The sequence below is a fragment of the Umbelopsis ramanniana genome (assembly GCF_025399195.1).
Source record: "Umbelopsis ramanniana AG unplaced genomic scaffold K450scaffold_71, whole genome shotgun sequence".
Taxonomy (NCBI): Eukaryota; Fungi; Mucoromycota; class Umbelopsidomycetes; order Umbelopsidales; family Umbelopsidaceae; genus Umbelopsis; species Umbelopsis ramanniana.
Genome location: NW_026252157.1, coordinates 174 through 21,093, shown reverse-complemented (window position 1 = coordinate 21,093; position 20,920 = coordinate 174). Strand labels below are relative to the sequence as shown.

Below are 20,920 nucleotides of genomic sequence, written 5' to 3'. Positions count from 1 at the left end.
ATTTCAGCCGTCACAACGAAATGCGTGAACTAGGGCAACTCGAATTTGCCCAGCTCAAACAAACTCAGTGCATTACAACCATGAGCGAGAATCAAGGTAGCAATGTGAAGGAACCTGGGTCAGGACCCGGACCTGGCCGTAGAAAAACTGTAAGAAAGGGAATGTTTGTGAAAGATCGTAAGTACTGTATGGCCATTAGAGATAAACAATCTTGACGCAAACCCAATCTTAATCTAACATTCATTACATGCAACAGTGAAGCCTATGATATATGGAGCTGGAGATGTCCCACAGCCTGCTTCGGATACTGTCGCGTTAATGGACGACTTGATTATTGATTACATTACTGAAATGGTAAGATCTTTACAACACCACTTCAACGTGGTATACCACAAGTTAGTAATTATTCATGTGATATAGTGCCTGAAGGCAGCCAAAGTAGCGGAACCGCGAGGAAAAGTCAAGGTCGATGATGTCAAATTTATCCTACGAAAGGATCCAAAGAAGATGGCTCGTGTTGAAGAACTCATATATATGGACGACCACATTCGAAAGGCAAAGCAAATTGTGGACATGAACGAAGTGGAACCCACCCCGGAAAAGCTCAATCCATAAACTGGTTACAGTATTACATCGTGTATATATCTCTCGCTTCAAGCCATACAAACACTATTTCAGGGTTACAATATTGTACAAAATATATTTTTTTCTCCTTTCTTCAATCCTGTAAATCGTCACTTCCTACTATGTATCCGCTGCTTGTCAATTCATTCTTGTTGGAATCTTCGTTGCCGTCGTCTTGCGTTTCAGCTACTACTTCTTCATCTTCGACTATCTCAGCATACTTCTCCATTGATTCTACTCGTTCACCACATCGCAGACACGCCCACTCGCCTTCATAGAGCGTTATCTTGCTCTTTAAGCAGACATAGCAGTATAGGTGACCACAATTGGCAACATAGGGATTATGAACAGTCAAATCTTCCATCTGTCCGATAGGTGCTCCAGTACCTGTACCGGTGGCATCATTAGTAGACTTTTCATGGCAAACGGCACATTGATGATCTGGAAGTTGGTCATAGCCTTGAGATGAAGCCAGATAAGATTTGGGAAGAAGCATGCGAGAGACCTTCAACTTCAACTTTTCTAAGTTGATCAAAGGCATAAGGAAAAGTAGGAATTCCTATCAAAATAATTTATGCATTAGTCAATGTAAATGGGATCAGTGTGCGCACATTTTAAAACATACCGTGAAAGCATGCCACACAAGCTGGCGGTTGAGGAATTCAAAGCTAACTTGTCGGTTCAACGACTTCTTGGCATACACAAGTCTCATTTGCAAGATACGATCTATTAATGTTCGAAACCTAAGTTTGAAGAATGGCGTTTAATATCCACCGTTTTGCACTTACTTATGGTGCCAACAAATACTTACCTTCCATTAAATAAGAAAACCAAAAAGTTCACAAGCGTTAACGCTTGCCAATATTTTTCAGCACGCTGAAGGATATTATAGACTTTTTTCCGTGTGTCGTCCTAAACAACAAAACTTGTTCAATGAAAAGTAACCAACCGACCTGTCTCAATATGGCATATACATACCTCGTCTAACGCGCCCCAGCCTTGAGTAGTCATTAGTCGCGATAGGCGACTCCAGGTATATTGTCCGCCAACCATGAACAATCCGTACAAAATCTTCTGGGTCTTTGTTATTGGGGCATCTTTGGCAAAGGACTCCACTAGTGGTAGGAATTAATGTCAGGAACCTTCCATTGCCATAACATTTCATAAGCCAGCATATTCACTTACAAGCTCCTTTATGCAGTCTCTCATTTCGGTACTTGAGATTCTGGAGCTGGGCGCCATATGATGCGGCTGAGTCATATATAGAAAATTTGTACAATAGAAAGCTAAGTATGGCCACCAATTCTGGCTCGAACTTTTCTCGTATGGAATGCTACGACAACGAATATTAGGATAAAGAAGCTTTAATTTATATGATCATTATGTAATCAATACTTACATTGAATAAGGAAAATGCGCTCCAGAGCTGTTCTTTGAGCATGCCGAAGAGTTCAACGTCCAAGAGATCAGAATCTAGTTGACTAACTCTCATAACTCGTAGCGGCGAGGATTTCAACGCAGCCATAGATCTACGCATTTTGAGCAATGTTGGCTGTATATCTTTCCATTCTCGCCTCCAGGGTGGAATATACTCGGCGGATGGTAGTGGGGCTTGCATCGAGTGGATCGTAGGAAAAACGAAAAGCTGTTCGAATAAAGGCTGACAGATCTTCAATCAATTCCCGCCCGCTCGATTGCACGTGCTTGTGGGGAAGACATTTGCCTAACAGTGAGCGGGAGAGAAATTAGCATTTTGACCTTTAAAGTTATGGTACTCATCATTTCATCAGCTTCACTGAACAAAAATCTCATCTTCTATCTGTTCAAACCAGCCAATCTTATTCAATTGACTAGTTAGCCTTCAGATATCAGCCTCTAGGTTTGCCAGTTGTCCCTGAGAGACAAGTTGGTCTGTGACTGCTAAATTCTATCTTAACAATTTTCTTAAAAAAAAAAAAACCACCGTTCCTTTGTACAGCAAATTCAGCTTTCTTGATCTGCAATGGCATCTGCTGACGTTATTCAACTTTCTGCCGAGAAATATGACCAAATGGAGTCGCTTTTGTGCAACACCTCCGGAAATGTTCCTTTAAGTGAGCGCTTTAGAATTTTGTTCACTTTGAAGAACATCGCCGACGACAGAAGTGTTGAGATCATTGGCAAAGGTAACAGTAACTACCGCAAAACTATGCAATATATAACAATGAACCTAAATACTTTCGCATTACAGCTTTGAAGGACGATGATTCTGCTCTGCTTAAGCACGAATTGGCTTATTGTCTGGGTCAAACTGGTAACTTGACCGCCATTCCAACTCTCAACCAAGTTCTTCAAAATACCACCGAACATGAAATGGTTCGCCACGAGGTACGAAGTCAATTATGCCAGAAAACTACATTGATGAATATTTTTCCTCATATTATTCATTTGCTAGGCCGCCGAAGCTCTTGGTGCTCTTGGTCAACTTGATTCATTACCCATTCTGGAGCCTTACCTTCAAGATCCAAGTACCGCTGTGGCGGAGACATGCGAGTTGGCCATTGCCAAGATCAAATACGACAACGACCCAAAGAACAAGGAGGAGAAAGAAAACAACAAAAGTGCCTATTCATCTGTTGATCCTGCTCCTCCTTCAGTAAACACGAAGTCCATCGCCGAACTTGGAGAGGAATTGGTTAACACCAAATTACCACTTTTCGAGAGATACCGCGCTATGTTTGCATTGAGAGACATTGGCAACACTGAAGCAGTAGAGGCATTAGCAACAGGATTCGATGACAGCAGCGGTAAGGCTATTTACACTAGAATAGCAGTGAAATGAAAGGATACTGACATGTCCTTTATTCAACGATATTACAGCTCTTTTCCGTCATGAAAGTAAGTGTGACTAAAATGGGCAACCTGAAAGTTATAATACACCTCATTAACCTTCTTGTTTATTTCCAGTCGCTTATGTTTTCGGTCAAATGCAACACCCTGCTTCCGTCCCATCTCTATCCAAAGTCCTCAAGAGACCCGATGAGATTCATATGGTCAGACATGAAGCAGCTGAAGCTTTGGGTTCTATTGCAACTCCTGAAGTGATGGATTTGCTAAAGGAATTTGAACATGATCAAGAAATTGTGGTCCGTGATAGCGTTATTGTTGCTTTGGACATGGCCGAATATGAAAATTCTGGAGAACTCCAATATGCTGACGGTCTTCAGAAAGAACAAGTCATCTCACATTAAACCTCAATCTGCATTTAGAATGAATTTCACTGTACAACTCCCCTCTCTAATATGATCTTTTTGGTTATGTTTTTAAATAATGTAGAAATAAATTTGTGTTCGCTAACAATGGTGCGAATTTCCCTTCTTGCTGTACTGAGATATTGATTGTTTCTGAGATCAATTAGACAAGATCGTTACTCTAGTAAAAGTTGGCAGATCGATATGGTGTAAAAAGCATTTTACTTGCAAATATTTCGATTGAAAAATGGCATGTCAGTTTAGAATTTCGAACACAGCACACACTGCTTCGTCTGGCAGACAGCTAACTCTATGTAAAAAGGTGATCATAGGATCCATTAACAAATGTAAATAAGTATCTTACAAAGTATTCCTCATTGATATTATTATGATCGTAGAAGCACGATAAACGTCCTTTATTCCCATCTTTGACAGCTTGCCGACTGCCCTTTTCAGCATGGACAGCGAAAATTTGTCGCACCGCCCAGTACTTAAAGCCACCAGTCATACGTCCTGCTGATCTTTACTGTGTGCTGAACTAAATGACAGAAGCTAGAGGTCAATTACTTGGTGTACTGGACAATGCTGCTTCACAGCAGCCTGACAAAGTCAAATCGGCACAACAACAGTTAAAGCAATGGGAGACATCGCCAGATTTCTATGCTACTCTACAGGTAAGCACAAATTGACTAAGTTCAACCCATGTTTGCATACCTGTTTTACAAACCTGACCCTCAATCTATCTCGTTTTATCTTTCAAAGGACATATTTTACGATAAATCACTACCTATCAACCTTCGTTTTGTTGCTGGCCTGTACCTCAAGAATGGTATTGACGCTTATTGGCGGAAGACGGCCAAAAAGTATGTGATTCAACATTTGTGATCTGCTGCTGATCTTGGCGCAATTCATCAAACATGACACCATAAGTACTAACATTTGGTAAAGCGCTATACGTCCGGAAGAACGTGCGCAAATTAGAAGTAGGCTACTCACCTCATTGAACGAGGAAAACAAGCAGGTATGCTCCAATACAATGATGGCGATTAACAGACACATATTGACTTATTGGACAATAGCTTGCTGTTGCAAATGCTGTTCTTATTTCTAAAATTGCTAGATTTGATTATCCTCAAGACTGGTATGTAATGTTCAAGTGGCAAACGTCGATGTATAGTTTTTGATCTTGTAACATCAATGCTGTTGATAGGCCGGACCTACTCCATAATCTCCTCCATGTCATTCAGACTACCGCATCAGCACCAGATGCTTCATCGGAACTACTGAGAGCTCGCTCTTTGCATGTTCTTAATCTTGTTATTAAAGCGTTGTGCTCCAAAACGCTGGCGCCAGCTAGACGACAATTCCAACAAATCGCTCCCGACCTGTTTCGCAGCATTGCCAGCATTTACGTCTCAATCGCAGATTTGACAATATCGAAGGTGGCAGCTCAGCCATCTATTGTAAATATTGATGATGAGCATACTAGAATTCTATCTGATCTGGACGTCACTGCTACTTGCCTGAAATGCTTGCGACGTTTACTCATTCACGGCTTTACCGACCTCCACCAGAGCCAAGAGGCGAGGGTAAGATTCAGACCCATCCACAAAGTAATTGTAATCATTATGTACAAATCTTTCTCACTCCGTTTTCAATTTTCGTGTTTAGGAGTTCGTATCCATTACTTACAAACACATACAGCAATACTTTGAGATGCGTAAGTGTCTAGTTCACAATGCCTGCACATGTACCGCGATATAATCTCATAATACTGAACAAAACAGGCACGGTTCTTATGACTTTGAATTTTGATGAACATTCTCCTATTCGAAAATTGGTCGAGTCCCATATCACAAAACTTGGAAAGTTATTCAACGAATTGCAAAAGACCCACCCAGTTTCCTTCATATTGCTGCCCTCTGCTATTGAAATCATTCAATTTTACTGGCAGCATATTGTTCTTGAAGGTGAAAGAGCTATCTCATTCTATGGAGCAGGTAAGCGCTTTCATTATGTATATCAGCAATGACAATCGTCAATCTGTATGCATACTAAACACGTCGTTATGGTAATCAAATTATAGGACGTGCTGTAGACCCTCCTCTTTTTGAGCGATTTTTAGTTCAGGGCCTTTTACTTCTTAAACGTGTCGTTAAGGGAGCTTCCTACAGTGTAGATGCTGCCAATAGCGAAGAAGAGAATGCAAACGCCATGCAAGCGAAGTCTCTCATTGATAGCCGCCTGCTTACACCTGCATTTGTTAATTCGTGCGCCGAGGTTTTGGTGACCAAATACATGCAGCTTAGACCAGAGGATTTAGATCTGTGGGAAAGCGATCCGGAAGGATGGGTGAATGGCGAAGAGGCTGATCACTGGGAATTCGAGTTGAAGGTAGATGATGGATCCAGCACCGGCTTCGAAATAATCAGACTTTACTAACACATATATGTATTCAGCCATGCGCAGAAAAGGTTTTCATGGATCTGCTGACATCTTATAGAGTACAATTGTCACCTATTCTTATCAACCTTGTGGACACTGTCGCTGGTATGTTGTTTTACGGTAACATCAGTCTTCTTCAACTTTTTCATACGCTAACGAGCTCATAATTGCAGTCGTAAACGACCATAATAGTTTGCTGTTCAAGGACGCCATTTACTGTTCAGTTGGTCTTGGAGCTAACGAATTGTTTGATTCTTTCGATTTCAATAACTTTTTGGTTAACCGGCTTGTACCAGAGGTATCAAACAAGGAACCAAGGTATTAAATCGGTTGATGAGATACAAATGTATATCATGACCCTAAATACTTTTCACAGCTTTAGAATCCTGCGCCGTCGCATAGCTTGGATCATAGGACACTGGATTGGAGTCAAGATTGACAAACAATATAGAACTTATGTATATCAGATCATGCTACAACTACTGGCTCCGGAGGAAGACATGGTTGTGCGACTTGTGGCTGCCAACAATCTGCGAAATTGCGTAGACGATTGGGACTTTGAGACAGATGATTTTATCCCTTACATTGAGCCATCTATTCAGCTATTGACCGCATTGTTGAAAGATGTTGAAGAATTTGATAGCCGCATGCGCATCCTTAGCTGTCTCAATATCGTCATTGACCGAGTCGAATCTAGAGTAAGCAACGGTTTTGTACGATTAACCGACTTCTTAGTGTATTTGTCTCACCTTTTTCTCTTCAGATCACACCATATGCCCAGCAAATTGTAGAACTATTGCCTCCTTTATGGGCCGCATCAGAAGAAGATCATCTGTTCAAATCAACTATCCTTGTTACTCTTACAAAGCTAATGGGAGTGAGTATCGATCCTTTGGGTAGAACTTCAGTTACAACAATTTACAATGCCTAACTATTATTGCATCATAGTCCTTGAAAGAGCAATCTAGCCATCTCTATGACTATGTTTTGCCATTAATTGAGCACAGTGTTGATCGCACCCAGGTTCGTAATCAGACACCGATTGATCGAGCTGAATAGCACTTGTTAATCATAGTTGGGTTCAACAGGAAGCGCACATCTACCTACTGGAAGACGGTTTAGATTTGTGGTGGGTTACGGTCCAGAGTGCAACGGAATGCACTCCTCGACTGCTACAAATGTTCCCAATTGCTATTGAATATCTTGAATACGGAACGGAAACCTTGCGCAAGGTTCTGAAGATCATAGAGAGTTACTCCATTCTTGCACCAGATTTGGTTCTTTCACAATATGCCTTACCGTTATTCACTAGTCTCAACAGCTTGATTGGCGACCTTAAACCCGAAGCAACTAACACTATCATTCATCTACTGGACACTATTCTCTTGGCATCTCCAATTCATTTGTACGCTGAAGCTTTGATCAACTCAAACTTGCTTTGGCGCATGCTCAACATCATTATGGAGAACAAGGTATAGAATTTTCCATACGAGATCGGCTATGAAAAATGTCTCAGCTAACTTTTCTCGCTAGGAATACGCGTTTATTCTCACCCAATATCTATCAATATTTGCACGCGTTGCCATTTTCGATCTCTCTATCTTCCTTAAATTCATTGAAATCGCTGGCCAACAATTCAACCCACCTCAACCAGGACTACTTGGAGCATTTGTAGACAACTGGATGGACAAGGTTCGTTTTATTGATGATAGTTACTCCATGACTTTAAAAAATATCTTCTAACACACCCTCAAGTTTGATAACATCAGTCACCCTCGACAACGTAAACTTGCTTGCATGGCCATCACAAATTTGATCGCCACAACCAATCCAGTTGTTTTGGAAAGACTTCATGGCATTATGGTCATCTGGTCCGATGTTCTCAGTGAGGTCAAAGAATCCGGAGGTGGCGAGTAAGTGTTAATTCCTGTCAACCTGTATTTAACGGCCATCTGTAACTAATGACTTTTCTCGACTAGTGCATTGGTGTACTGGGAAGACAACAACAATGACATTGACACAGCCGAAATTGAAGGCACTCCAGAAACCAGGCGTAGAAAAGAAGTAGGTTTTTATATCATGATAATATCAGGAAACAGTCTCAGGTTCTAACTCATTTTCCCTACGTAGCTACTTCAACGTGACCCCATTCATACTACAAACTTACTTACCTTTATTCAGACTAAGCTCAAAGAAAGTGAATACATGAACGGTGGGACTGAGGTGTTCAACAAGACTTATTTGAGCAAAGTTGACGCTGCGCTGCTGGATCAAATGAGCACACTGTTAATGCACTGATGATCTAAATCTCCTCACTGAGGACCTCATTAAATAGCAAGTTATAGAATAGTCCATAGCCAACATCAAGGCGAAAACGTTACCGTTACCTAGACATATACAATAAAGCACACCGCCAACTGATTATATAGGAGATCACAGCCTATGTCTTTATATTTCTAATTTTTTCGAGGTAGTCTAGCGTTTAATCTGAACATTTTATTTTTAATCGACATTGAGCATTAGCGCCACGAGTCAAGGTCCTCTGGGTTGACAAGTACGTTTTCTCCATTCTCTCGTATAGTCTCTCTTTTTTTGTCTCGTTTCAACGGTTTACGCATATCTAAACACAAACACATCAGCTCTGGGCCCACATTTAACAGATAATCATGCTCCATCCTTACCATATCCATCTTCGTCTATTGTCCCCGCGTAATAGTTTTTGACCCGTCTATATACAGAATATCCAAATTTGCGATACATGCCAATCGCAACAGCGTTTGATACTCGCACATACAGATCAACGAACCAGGCATCATAACTAGATCCAGCAAAAGGTCGTTAGAAACTCATATATCCATTTATAGTGCCATCTTCAAGGACAATACTTGCGTTTTCTCTGACACTTCTTCCAAGAGATCCATCATTCCATCAGCCAATCCAAGCCGACGATATTCGGGACCTACGGTGATTGCTGTAACGTGCCCGTGCCAATTCTTTCCTGTTCCTTCAGCCTTTCCCATCACTGTTCAATTCAACTTTAGCATTCTGCGATACTGCTCACTGTCTGTATTTTGGATATTTACCATAACCCATGACGTTTCCCTGAGCAGTCGTTTGCACGGAAAAAAGATCTGGCCACCGAGCGAGATATTGTAGATAGAAGGATATATTATACTACTTGTCATGTCAGCGCACATTGTTGCATTCAAGGACTTCATTTGTAGAAACGTACCGTCTCGGTCAAAACATCTAGGTTACTATCGAAAGGAGCAATTCAGTCAGTGGATCGGCTCTGATGCATACAAGTTGTGACAGTTCCACGGTCACTTACACATTGTTGAAACTGAAAAGGTCTGTAGCCTTGAATCTCCTCAATTGACTCATGATACCACGGCTGAGACGACGAACAGAGCCCAACCAGACAGAAAACTGAATACACAAATTTGTCGGATCTGCTCCGTGAATTTTCAACGTTATGTTGGACGAACCGCGAGTCACAAAATTCGCCACTCAAGACAATGTTTGGGATATCTTTCAACGAAGAAAAAGTGATAAATAAAACTGACGAAGGAACGCAAATGATTATTGTGATATTAGAAGCGCTATAGATTATTGTCAACTACACTTCAGTATCAATTCGGGCCTTTCATATGAATATTTCTAGGCTTCAATTTCAAGCGTTACAGGTATGGAATAATATCAAGAGGGGAGCATATCACTTGAACACCACAGTTTCATCTGTATCGACATCACCAGCTTGGGCAAGTGGTAGTACAGAGGACACAAACCGAATATTTTGCATCAGCTGCTGCGAAAAAGCCCTTTCTTGCCTTTGTTCACTTTCACTGACTTGATTTCTATTTCTTCTTGAACCAATACCAACTCTTTGCAAGTTCTATCAGAGAACTCCGTAATGCATTCTCTTTCAACAGTATCGAGTACCTTCGAAGAAATGAGCTTTCAAGCTCGTTGGTTTATAGCAATACTGGACGGTGATATTGACGATATGGAAGAGCTAATAAGCCGTGGTGCAAATGTCAACTGGACAGCTGACTACGATGCGAATGCGCTTCATTTTGTAGCGGAAGGTTCTCACCTGGAAGTGGCGTCATTGTTACTGAGCAAAGGTGCTGCTGTTGATGCAATGGTCAGCGAGAATATCGACTATATAGAAGAGCATATAATCAATAGTGGAAATATCAAGTGGATTTATGACTATGGAGCAACAGCACTACATTTCGCAGCGAAAGTTGCTCACCTGGAAGTGGTGTCATTGTTACTGAGCAAAGGTGCTGCGGTTGATGCCAAAGAACGCAAGTCACGAACCCCACTTCATTACGCAGCCGTATGTGGAAACCTAGAAGTTGCATCATTGCTGTTGAGCAAAGGCGCTGCTGTTGACTTCAAGGATGAAGAATTGAAAACTCCACTTCACTACGCATCGGGAGGTGGATACCTAGAATTGGTATCACTGCTCCTGAGTCAAGGTGCTACTATTGACGCTCAAGATGACCTTTCAAGAACCCCACTTTATTATGCAGCAGCTCATGGGAGCAGAAAAGTATTAGCTTTTCTTCTAAACAAAGGTGCTGATGTCAATGCTAAAAGTCTTAATGAAGCACTTTGTTATGCAGCGAGAGGTGGCCACCAGGAAGTTGTAGAGTGGCTTCTAAATGCAGGCTGCGCCGTTGATTACAAAGATTTTAATGAATGGACTGCCCTCCATCAGGCAGCAAGGTTTGGCCACGAAAAAGTTGCATCACTACTTCTTCGTGAAGGTGCTGCAGTTAGTGCCAAAACTGAACTGGAAAAGACTGCACTTCATATCGCATCCGAAAATGGGCATCTGGAAGTGGTACGTCTGCTCTTGAGTGAAGGTGCTGTTGTAGATACGAAAGATAGTTCGTCAAGAACTGCACTTCTCCATGCAGCAGAGCGTGGACATCAGGATGTTGTGACGTTACTCCTTCATACAGGTGCGTTTATAGAGTCCAAAAATCCTTTTTCATATACTGCACTTCTTCTCGCAGCGCGCCAAGGTCATATGAATGTGGTATCTCTGCTTCTAAGCAAAGGTGCAGATATGAGCGCGAAAACAACCTACTCAATGACTGCGCTCCATTGCGCAGCATATGGTGGAGTCAAGGAAATGGTAGCTCTGTTTCTTGATAAAGGTTTTCCTGTTGATACCGAGACGGAGCATTCAAGTACCGCACTTCATTGCGCAGCGGAATATGGGCAGCAAGATATTGTATCTCTGCTTCTAAGCGAAGGTGCTGCAATTGATTCTAGAGATTACGAGTTAAAGACTCCACTTCATAAAGCTGCTAATGGTGGGCATTATAAGGTGGTATCTCTGTTTTTGAACAAAGGTGCTGCAATCGACACTAAAGACAACGAATTATTGACTGCACTACATTATGCAGCAGTGAATGGACACCAAGAAGTCGTACGTCTACTTCTAAGTCAAGGTGCTTCAATTGATGCCAAGGATGACATGTCATGGACGGCACTTCATTGCGCAGCATTTCGTGGACACCAGGAAGTGGTATGTATACTTCTGAGCAATGGTGCTAATGTTAGCGACAAGAGCAAAAATTTAGAAACTGCACTACATTTTGCAGCGATCGGTGGAGTCAAGGAAATGATAGTTCTTTTCCTGAAATTAGGTATTGACGTTGATGCTAAAACGAAAAATTTAAGCACTGCACTTCATTATGCAGTTGACGGAGGACATCAGGAAGCAGTACATCTGCTTTTGAGCAAAGGTGCTGCTGTAGATCCGAAGGATAGCAGATTAATGACTCCACTTCATTATGCAGCGGAAAAAAATCATCGTGACATTGTATCACTGCTCCTGAAAAATGGTGCTTTTGTCGACTCCCGAGATTGCAGTTCAAAGACCGCACTTCATGTCGCAGCGGCAGGTGGATACAATGAAGTTATATCTCTGCTTCTGAATAACGGTGCTGCTTTTGATGCTGAAGATAGCGATAATGTGACTATGCTTCATTATGCAGCAAAAGGTGGAAGCAAAGAAGCAGCCCGTCTGTTTTTAGATAGAGGTCTTGCTGTTGATACCAAAACCGTCTTTTCAAGGACAGCATTGCATTACGCAGCAGAAGCAGGACGCTTTGATGTAGTGTCTCTGCTTTTAAGTAGAGGTGCTTCAGTTGATGCCAGAGACTGCAATTTTAAAACACCACTTCAAATGGCTGCGGCAATGGAAAATCACCACACCGTTTCTGAACTAATTTCCGGTGGTGCAGATGTTAATCAACGAGATAAAGACGGAAGTACTCTTCTTTTCCATCTGTTTGAGCTTGGTCATGTAAAAATGGTCACTCACATTTTGAATCTCGGTGCGAGTACTGAGATAACAAACCAAAAAGGACAAACTCTTCTCATTGCTGCTTCAGCGGCCGACCCAATAGATATAGTCAAAGCTCTCCAGGCAAATGAATCAAATGTTCCTTCTTTTACTGATTTTGGCGAGTTAATTACAGTACCTACTTACAAAGTTGAAGAGATTGTTATGATGTCTGCGTTGATAGACAGAAAGGCAAATATAGAAGCAATCGACAAGAATTCATGGACATCTTTGCATTGGGCAGTAAAGCATGGGAAATGGAGCTTGGTAGATTTACTGTTGAAGAACGGTGCAAAAATTGAAGCGAGAACAAGCATGGGGAATACTGCACTCCATGTTGCTTCAAAGTTCAATCAGCCCGATATTGTCATCATTTTACTTTATTACGGTGCTGACATTAACGCCATAAATCAGGCTGATCAAACTGGAGTTCACATAGCAATTCTCAACGGTCATACGGATTTGGTATTCATGCTCAAATCCAAAGGTGCATCAATGGGCAATTCTGAAAACCAAAACTTGTCACTACTTCACTTAGCTGCTGCGGCCGGTAGAGAAGAAATAATCAAGCGATCTTTGGACAGCATGATCAAAGAAGACAAAGATTACTATATAAACGCAACTATACTTGAGGCAGTACAGCATGGTCAAACCAAGTTAGTACGGTATCTTTTGAACCGTGGTGCAAACATCGAAACGTGTGGCGTTAATGAGATGACACCTCTATTCTTGGCAGGTAAATGGCCAGACTTAGTATCTGTCTTGTTACATTGCGGTGCTGACACCCAAGCCAAAAATAAGTATTGCCAATCTGTTCTCCATTATTATGCATCACTTGGCCAAGCAAAGGGCTTACATGTATTGTTGAATTTCGGATGTAATGTTCAGTTAACTGATGGCAACGGCAACACAGCTCTTCATCACGCTATATCTAACGGTGACTCTGAAACAGTATGTCTGATTATTGAGCATGGCGCTGACCTCGATGCTAAAGACAATGCTGGCGAAACCGCTCTTCACATATCCATACGACATAGGTCATTAAGTCTCGTGGAGTTGCTAATTGATAGTGCAGTTGACAAGGAAGCAAAGAATTTGGAAGGAAATTCTGCGTTACACTGTGCTCTCATGGATAATAATCCGGATATCGCCTCTTTACTAATTGAACGACAAGCAAATGTAAATGCTATCAACATGCAAAGAGAAACCGCTTTACATTTAGCTCTCAAAAATGAATTGGTAAATGAAGCCATTCTGATAATTCAGAAGGACGCAAATATTAATGCAGAAGACCGCTATGGAACGACACCTTTGCACATTGCAGCGAGGCTTTATAACCCCAATCTGGTAAAACTATTGCTAGATAACGGTGCGCTTGTTAACACTGTCATTTTCAATGATAAGGGTTGGAAAGAGTCACCTCTGTCAAATGCCATAAATCAACATTGTAAGTATTATTGGCGCTCAAATGACGGACTAAATAACAAATTTCTGGAAGTGGTCGCTCTCCTTATTGACGCTGGTGCGAACACTAATATACACGTACCACCTCATCTCAATAACTGGATCCCAGAATTGGCAGAACTTTTCACCACAAATTCGTTTCATAAAAAAAGGGAAGAAAAGACAATATTGAACAAAGCGTCAAATATTGCGAATGAAGATGGTAACATTAATGACTCTCAAGCATTTCCTAATATTACCATGGAACAGCTTGAATTTCACTTTAAAAAAGAGGAAACATGTAAGTGTCGGCATGTATGTAAAAGTACAAGTTTTTATATCATACTAACTTGATTAAACCAGTGATCCCGATGAATCGAATATTATTGAAGGATATTAAGCACAAGTACGGCGCTGGATTTCCGTCTTCAAGGTATCTAGACCTAAACATCTTTCGTGAAGACAATGAAATCGGAAATTCTGAAGAAGTCAAATCGATTGTTCAAGGGATCGACCTCTCTTATAAATTATCCGTCGACAGCCTTGCACCTGAGATAATCTCGTCTCTATTTGGCATTCTTAACGTCAAATTTTTCGTATCCGAAAAAGTATTTATGTTGAAGTTAGAGCATTCTGCGAATACCGTTACCACTCAATGGGCTCAACAATTTGATAAGATGAAGGGCATTATTCGAGAATCGGGTCTTATACTTGTACAGATACCGTTAGCGAAATCAGCATTTTCCATACCAGGGTGGTACGATAATGTAAATCCAATACTACGTTTCGTAGATGCAGTGTATGTATGCAGATGCTCATCTCGTCGCCTTGACGAAGAAGCGTTTTCGGAGATCCTAGGTGAATCAGAATCAAAACTCGAGAGCAAACTACATGCTATATTGATAACTGGATTGAGTGTCCTCAGTATCGCTGGTGGTTACGGACTTATTGAGAACCTGATAAGAGCTGTTCTTAGTGTCAATAAGAACGGTGTTCAAACATTTGAGCAGCTCAGTTCGTCTTGCGATTGGCAGGTTCTAAATCGACGAAACTGTAATTGTCGATCTGCACTTATGCATCGTCCTCTGTCACCTGTGGCTGCTGCTAAAGCTGCTGGGTTTGACATATGGCGCGAGAAACAAGAAGAACTTGTGAGCCGAGCATGGGACTTGGTGGAAGATAAATTGACCACACAAAAAGTCGATGCCAGAGAAATCGTTTTTGTAACACACAGATGGAGCGACAAAGAAATTGAGTATTCTGATGTGATCAATACCAAGTCAGAAACTTTTCACTCAATTAGCACAGCGTCTCCAAAATTACATTCTATAAGATCAGCCTTACAAAATTATACACGATACGTCTGGATCGACACAATCTGCATCGACAAGTCTAATTTATCAGAGCTGGATCAAGCTATTCGATCAATGTACAAGTGGTACGCTGCTTGTTCTGCTGTTGTTCTGAACTCTGATACTCCTCTTAAAGTATGGTGCAAGCGAGGCTGGTGCTTGCAAGAAGGCATAGCAGCTGGAATTCTGCGTGGAATATCGAAGGCAGGAAAGATGGTCACAATACAAGAATTAGCTATTGAACAGAGTCATGAGCTCTGTTTACTCGATCTACATCTTCATTATCGTCCTGGAAATTCGACAGAACTATTATCAAGAATGGACGTTCGAGAGACGACTCAAAAAGAGGATATGGCCTATGCCTTGATGGGAATACTTTCCATACATTTGACACTTGCGTACGGTGAAGGACCCAAATCCCGTGAAAGACTCTTACAAGAACTGGCAATCCAGAAAGGCGACCTTTCATTTTTAAGCTATCCAACAACAAAGAAATCTGCTAATAGCCATTTACCAGCTATCACAGATGTCAAATACACAGTTGCTTCCTGTCTGCCATCTTCAGTCCCTGCGACTGTGAGTCACTTTGGTACTTGTTTCGAAGTACAGCTCGTTAAAGGTTCACTTATGAAGGAGATTCTTCAGAAGCTGAGTCGCTGGATGGAGCTGAAATACGTTCATGGCCGATTTTTTGGCGTTGCGGAACTGATTGAGACAGCAGCGCAGCCGGAATACCATAACTCTCCAAATATAGAGCTTGCTTTTGTTCACGATATTCGATCTATTATGATAGTCAGAATATATGGCGAAGACACGCAATCAGGTGGAGGACGACCGATCAAGTTATGTTATCGACTTCAGTGCTGTCAGATAGAAGAAAATGAATATACGAGACTGTTTGTTGATATTGATGTAGATTTTGAAAGGATCTGGCTAGGCAAAAAGCCGTTTACTGCTGAAAACGTAGCAAGAACACGTACATCAACCATACCACTACGAAAGAGGCGAAAATAAGTCAATTGCATGCATTTTGTCGTTCGTCTTTTGTGTCGAAGTTGTTTAGGCAATTTTATGTGGGCCTCCCTATTGTCACAGCACACAATAATAAAATTTTGGGAATCACCCTCACTCATACCTAAAAATTTTACTGCCTTGTTCACAATGCTAGGAACACCATGTCAAGTTTGTACCGAGAATCCTTCAAAGTACAAATGTCCAACGTGTAAAATACCTTAGTAAGGCCTGATTCAGTTACTCCAGAACAGCAATGAGCCTTCTTCTTCTAACATCCGTACAGCTGCTCACTCAACTGCTTTAAGAAGCACAAAGGTTTGAGATCGAATTGCCAACGTCAATGCTTTTACCTTCTGTCAGCTCAATAGTACTTCTTTTCCAATTTAGAGATACCATGTTATGAAACTAAGGTGCAGCAAGGTATTTTCATTTAGCAATGCGATACAATAGTCTGTACAACAGGTGATTAAATAGCTAACTACGCATAATAGCGCCCGCTATACAGGAATCACAGCAGAAAACATCCTCCAGCAAAGATGTGCTAAAGGACGACGATGAATTCCTTCTGAGTCAAGAGCAACTGCGCAACTTGAGTCGATCAGAAGCAATCCATGATTACCTTAAACATCCACAAATCCGCAACTTGATATCCGCCATTGATTCATCCAAAGACCCCGCCAAAATGCTGGATCAAGCTCGACAAAATGACCCTGTATTCGGCAAGCTCGTTGAAGAGATGTTATATACAGTAACAGGCAAGAAGGCGGGAGAAGATGAAACCTCATGATAGACTTCCGAACGCTTCCTTTATTATATTTTACAATTGTACATATTACAATAATCAGCCATCATTCATCGTCAATCTTTTTTGCTTCGTCAGCATTACTCTCATCTTCTCCATCCAAAGGCACAAATTCAAATGAAACAGATTCTGGCGGTGCAGTCCGCCTTTCTCGCTTAATTGCTTCCCAATCTATCTTCGACTTTGCGTTTTGGACGTAGGCGGGCGTTGGTGCTATGACAGGAGACGGGGATCTCTCCTCAGTTTTCGTTCGGGCCCGCAGTGATCGCGCCTTCACCAGTGCAGTCTGAGCAGGTTTCGCTAATGGTACGTTTCTGGGCGCGATATGGATGGTTGTGGGCATCGTTTCGGATCTAGTCGACTTGACGGGCTCGGCTATTTTTTTCGGTTGAGCTAAATATGACAACCGAGCCGATACAGTTTGTGCCTTTCTGTCAAGTGCTTGCGGTTGGGAGACTGTTAAAAATTACAGTCATTGTACGTTACATTAGAAGAGCACAATATTATGATAAATGTGTCAACAACGATCGTACCTTGTTCTCTCTGGGTATTTCCTTGGAAAGGAGCGGACGTTTGTGATTGCCGTCGCGCTGGATTGGTGACAGCAATCGAATGTCGCTTGTTGCTGACCGCTGGCTTAGTCCTTGAAACTGGACTGCTATATGGTCATACAATGTACATTTAGATCGAGACTAGAGAAAGGGATTTGTGATTGACTGCATTGTGCACATACCTGGTAAGTATGGTCGACACGGGCCGTGATTTTGGAGTTGTATCCACTGTTATTTCAAATCATCAGATCTAGCTCAAATAACTGTGATATGCAAGTCTAGGACACTTACAAGGTACCCAAGCTGTATATGGTGCTGAGTCTTCTTTTTTCCTCGTCTTCTCTAATTCAGACCTTTTGACTTGATTATCTTGTTTGGGTGATGAAGAAGCTTCATCTATAGCATTTTCCTTTACATCTGTCGTCATTGTCAGTATACCGGTGCCATTTTTCCTTTCATTCTTCAACTCCAAAATATATTCACTGTTGATTGTTGCGTCTAAATCATCTTGAGGAGCCAAATGACTCCACCAATCTGGAAATGTTGCAGGAATAGGACTTTTTTCATTTCGGTTGCTGCCTTGTGCCTCACTTTTCTGCGACGGACTGCCTTGATTCGATTCTATCACCGTACCTGACAGATTGGTTTGCGAGGAAATCTGATCCTCTGTCGACTGGGAGACGTTTTCCTGTAGCTGGAACCAAGATTTAGTAAGGACGACTTTCTCGGATGATTCGCAGCAGCGATGAAAATTACTTGGGCATTCTCCTCGAGTAAACGCTCGGTTTGCCGTTGAATGTTTTTACGATCGTTAGAATATAGTACTGCGAAGCAAATGAGTTCGCGTAAAACGTTGAAAACCTCAATGGGAGGTTCTTTGTCTAAGAATTCATGCACATACGGCGGCAGACTTGACAGAAATGCCTCCATTTCGGCTGAAGTAAATGCTTGGACTGCAAGCGACAATGGTGTCACAGGCAAATTCCAATCAGGTGCATTACAATTAAATTTGGTGATTCATTGGGGCACATGCAAAATCGAACATCTTTCACGTTGCAACGTTAAGATAAAAGAAATTATTTTCTTTCTGTCGACCAGTGTTTAGCTTTCTTTCATTCATATACAGTATTTTCAAGTTTAACATTGATCCAGTAGATATTCATTTTCGAGATTTATAACATTATGCTATGTGGTATTTAAGGAAGCGATTACATTAAAGTTTATTACTGTAAGTTATCTCGAAGGTTAAATCTACAGCCGCTACTTTGAGCATAAAAGTCTTAAGAAAATGCAGAACCATCTATTACATATGCACTTGGTTCGGAAAAGTAGCGTCAATATGTACAATATATTCGTAGTTCCTTGATCGCCGGAACATCACATCAATTCAGCCAATACACAAGCCATATACAAAAGATCGCCACCATGGCTAAAGGAGACGTTGTGAGCCTTAATTTGTTTAAATTATGGTCATGTTAAGGATACGATCAACTTACTGCTAATATAAGTCCATCTCTTCTGCCAGATATGAGAATTCCTTCCTGACAACGTCATGACGTTTACTCTGACTTGCATAGTTTTTAGCCAGTTTCGATACCTTGAAAGCTTTTCCTCACGTCGATTCATGGCAGTGTTGACCGCTCTCAGCTGACGAACCATCAAGATGCATTGCTGATGGCATTGCTCTAGCTGGGTTTTGGTTCCCGTCACTCGCCAAGCACGATCAACGGATTCTTCTATGGCAGGTATACCACCGTCGATTTCTTTTAGATCATTAGAGTATTTTGAGATGTCTTTCAAGTGTTCACTGATGTTTGCTTCGATCTTCTGCAAGGCAGCCTGCTGCGCTTGCACCTGACCTTTGAGGTCGGTTATAAGGGTATCACTACATCGGACGGATTTAGTAAAATGAGTAATATTTTTCGCTCCATTATATTTTCACTTACAAGTCTATCGGAGTGGGTTGACAAGGCATTTGTGACAAGGCTGTTTCGCGCTCTGACAACTGCATTTCAAATCGGACTCGATTGTATAATTCTTGTTTCTGTTCATTGTTCTTCAACTGAAAATTATATAAACGATTTTGATACCGAGTCTGTATGTTATTGGAAAGCGATGACTGGCGGCTCAAGTCGTCGACCATCCCGATTGCTTGCCACATGGAGGTGCCTAATTTGTCTATCCCTTTAAGGACGGTTTGCAGCCTTTGATATTTGGTGCGTAATTTACCAACGTCGACTCCTTGATCACAGAAATATGAATGGACAGGGTCAAATTTAATCGACTCTTTGGTCAATTCCATCGGGTATGGGATGATGAGGAGTTGACCAGATGGACCAACGCGTATGAACACAAGCCGTTCGTTTCCACCATTTGGTAGGATCTGCAGGGCCACGAACGTTCTTTCTTTGAATGCAAAGGCGCTCTTCTCCTTAGAAGATAAACTTGAGACTGATCTATGACGGTTATGCCATACACGATTATACTGCCGACGCTTCACAGGCATGACAGCGGGCATCATACCGGTCATACCAGTAGAATAGAACGTATCAGTTTTGACACTAAGTGCTTTTGTACCACTTTGAATAGCCTTTTTTAACTTTCTCCGTGCTGATAGTTTCCGGATATTGCCAATGGAGTGATGAATCTCGGGAACTTTAGAGAGACGCTTAGAGTCATAAGGGAATTCATTTTCAACTGAGTTGATTTGTATTTTAGGAGAGCTGGTGAGCAATGTGTCTTTTCCTCTAACATCATTGAAGATTCCAGGATCAGACTTCGGTGTGGATGTCATGAAAATTGACAATAATAGCGGTTTTTGAGAACCGCTCAAAAATCAAATGTAACCAAAAAGTAATTTGGTAACTCAACTCGTGTGCAACCTTGAGTTCAAACTGGCTGGCCTTTCAACCCACTTGGTTACTTTTGAACCTATTCCATTCCTTAACCTTGATGCTACCAAATTCAAGAATCTTGCCCTCATCCTCACCACAAGTAGCATGGTCTGCACGGCCAGCCATGGGCAATACTTTGGCTCCGTCCAATTCAAACCCACCAACTGATTTAAGCCCCTCTTATTCATCACCAAG

General features: G+C 41.6%; 9 protein-coding genes across 9 annotated transcripts; 5 read left to right on the top strand and 4 right to left on the bottom strand.

Annotated features, from left to right (window-relative positions):
- Positions 1 to 53: 53 nt before the first annotated feature.
- Positions 54 to 667, top strand: K450DRAFT_258392 (uncharacterized protein). The gene is made up of 3 exons (XM_051591832.1): positions 54 to 177; positions 257 to 354; positions 421 to 667. The coding sequence occupies exons 1-3, from the start codon at positions 81 to 83 to the stop codon at positions 613 to 615; spliced, it is 390 nt and encodes a 129-aa protein (XP_051441090.1). The 5' UTR covers positions 54 to 80; the 3' UTR covers positions 616 to 667.
- K450DRAFT_193124 (uncharacterized protein) lies at positions 399 to 2,247 on the bottom strand. The gene is made up of 6 exons (XM_051584476.1): positions 2,024 to 2,247; positions 1,810 to 1,957; positions 1,603 to 1,739; positions 1,436 to 1,536; positions 1,250 to 1,367; positions 399 to 1,183 (listed from the first exon to the last, which is right to left on the bottom strand). The coding sequence occupies exons 1-6, from the start codon at positions 2,240 to 2,242 to the stop codon at positions 719 to 721; spliced, it is 1,188 nt and encodes a 395-aa protein (XP_051441089.1). The 5' UTR covers positions 2,243 to 2,247; the 3' UTR covers positions 399 to 718.
- A 341-nt stretch (positions 2,248 to 2,588) lies between these two features.
- On the top strand, positions 2,589 to 3,985 carry K450DRAFT_258384 (uncharacterized protein). Its single transcript, XM_051591831.1, has 5 exons — positions 2,589 to 2,789; positions 2,855 to 2,991; positions 3,059 to 3,410; positions 3,484 to 3,501; positions 3,571 to 3,985. Exons 1-5 carry the CDS (start codon positions 2,627 to 2,629, stop codon positions 3,852 to 3,854), a joined length of 954 nt encoding a protein of 317 aa, XP_051441088.1. The 5' UTR covers positions 2,589 to 2,626; the 3' UTR covers positions 3,855 to 3,985.
- A 411-nt stretch (positions 3,986 to 4,396) lies between these two features.
- On the top strand, positions 4,397 to 8,597 carry K450DRAFT_275021 (uncharacterized protein; the record flags this gene model as incomplete). The annotated part of the gene is made up of 18 exons (XM_051593153.1): positions 4,397 to 4,528; positions 4,617 to 4,717; positions 4,803 to 4,875; positions 4,934 to 4,995; positions 5,065 to 5,443; positions 5,526 to 5,574; positions 5,642 to 5,854; positions 5,941 to 6,248; positions 6,314 to 6,404; positions 6,473 to 6,617; positions 6,676 to 6,997; positions 7,063 to 7,176; positions 7,248 to 7,322; positions 7,388 to 7,771; positions 7,833 to 7,991; positions 8,055 to 8,212; positions 8,279 to 8,363; positions 8,430 to 8,597. 18 exons carry the CDS (start codon positions 4,397 to 4,399, stop codon positions 8,595 to 8,597), a joined length of 3,018 nt encoding a protein of 1,005 aa, XP_051441087.1.
- Positions 8,598 to 8,614: 17 nt separating this feature from the next.
- On the bottom strand, positions 8,615 to 9,852 carry K450DRAFT_258375 (uncharacterized protein). The gene is made up of 6 exons (XM_051591830.1): positions 9,631 to 9,852; positions 9,532 to 9,556; positions 9,383 to 9,473; positions 9,189 to 9,321; positions 8,981 to 9,117; positions 8,615 to 8,919 (listed from the first exon to the last, which is right to left on the bottom strand). The coding sequence occupies exons 1-6, from the start codon at positions 9,681 to 9,683 to the stop codon at positions 8,819 to 8,821; spliced, it is 540 nt and encodes a 179-aa protein (XP_051441086.1). The 5' UTR covers positions 9,684 to 9,852; the 3' UTR covers positions 8,615 to 8,818.
- Positions 9,853 to 15,185: 5,333 nt separating this feature from the next.
- On the top strand, positions 15,186 to 15,938 carry K450DRAFT_214683 (uncharacterized protein; the record flags this gene model as incomplete). Its single annotated transcript, XM_051584833.1, has 1 exon — positions 15,186 to 15,938. A coding segment is annotated over one exon (753 nt), but the record flags the coding sequence as incomplete, so codon positions are not given.
- Positions 15,939 to 16,605: 667 nt separating this feature from the next.
- K450DRAFT_258373 (uncharacterized protein) lies at positions 16,606 to 17,296 on the top strand. The gene is made up of 4 exons (XM_051591829.1): positions 16,606 to 16,699; positions 16,762 to 16,793; positions 16,866 to 16,898; positions 16,970 to 17,296. The coding sequence occupies exons 1-4, from the start codon at positions 16,626 to 16,628 to the stop codon at positions 17,263 to 17,265; spliced, it is 435 nt and encodes a 144-aa protein (XP_051441084.1). The 5' UTR covers positions 16,606 to 16,625; the 3' UTR covers positions 17,266 to 17,296.
- On the bottom strand, positions 16,935 to 18,789 carry K450DRAFT_258370 (uncharacterized protein). The gene is made up of 6 exons (XM_051591828.1): positions 18,588 to 18,789; positions 18,315 to 18,525; positions 18,123 to 18,248; positions 18,014 to 18,059; positions 17,814 to 17,938; positions 16,935 to 17,721 (listed from the first exon to the last, which is right to left on the bottom strand). The coding sequence occupies exons 1-6, from the start codon at positions 18,759 to 18,761 to the stop codon at positions 17,327 to 17,329; spliced, it is 1,077 nt and encodes a 358-aa protein (XP_051441083.1). The 5' UTR covers positions 18,762 to 18,789; the 3' UTR covers positions 16,935 to 17,326.
- A 237-nt stretch (positions 18,790 to 19,026) lies between these two features.
- On the bottom strand, positions 19,027 to 20,632 carry K450DRAFT_258367 (uncharacterized protein). The gene is made up of 3 exons (XM_051591827.1): positions 19,778 to 20,632; positions 19,328 to 19,716; positions 19,027 to 19,260 (listed from the first exon to the last, which is right to left on the bottom strand). The coding sequence occupies exons 1-3, from the start codon at positions 20,623 to 20,625 to the stop codon at positions 19,214 to 19,216; spliced, it is 1,284 nt and encodes a 427-aa protein (XP_051441082.1). The 5' UTR covers positions 20,626 to 20,632; the 3' UTR covers positions 19,027 to 19,213.
- Positions 20,633 to 20,920: the final 288 nt, after the last annotated feature.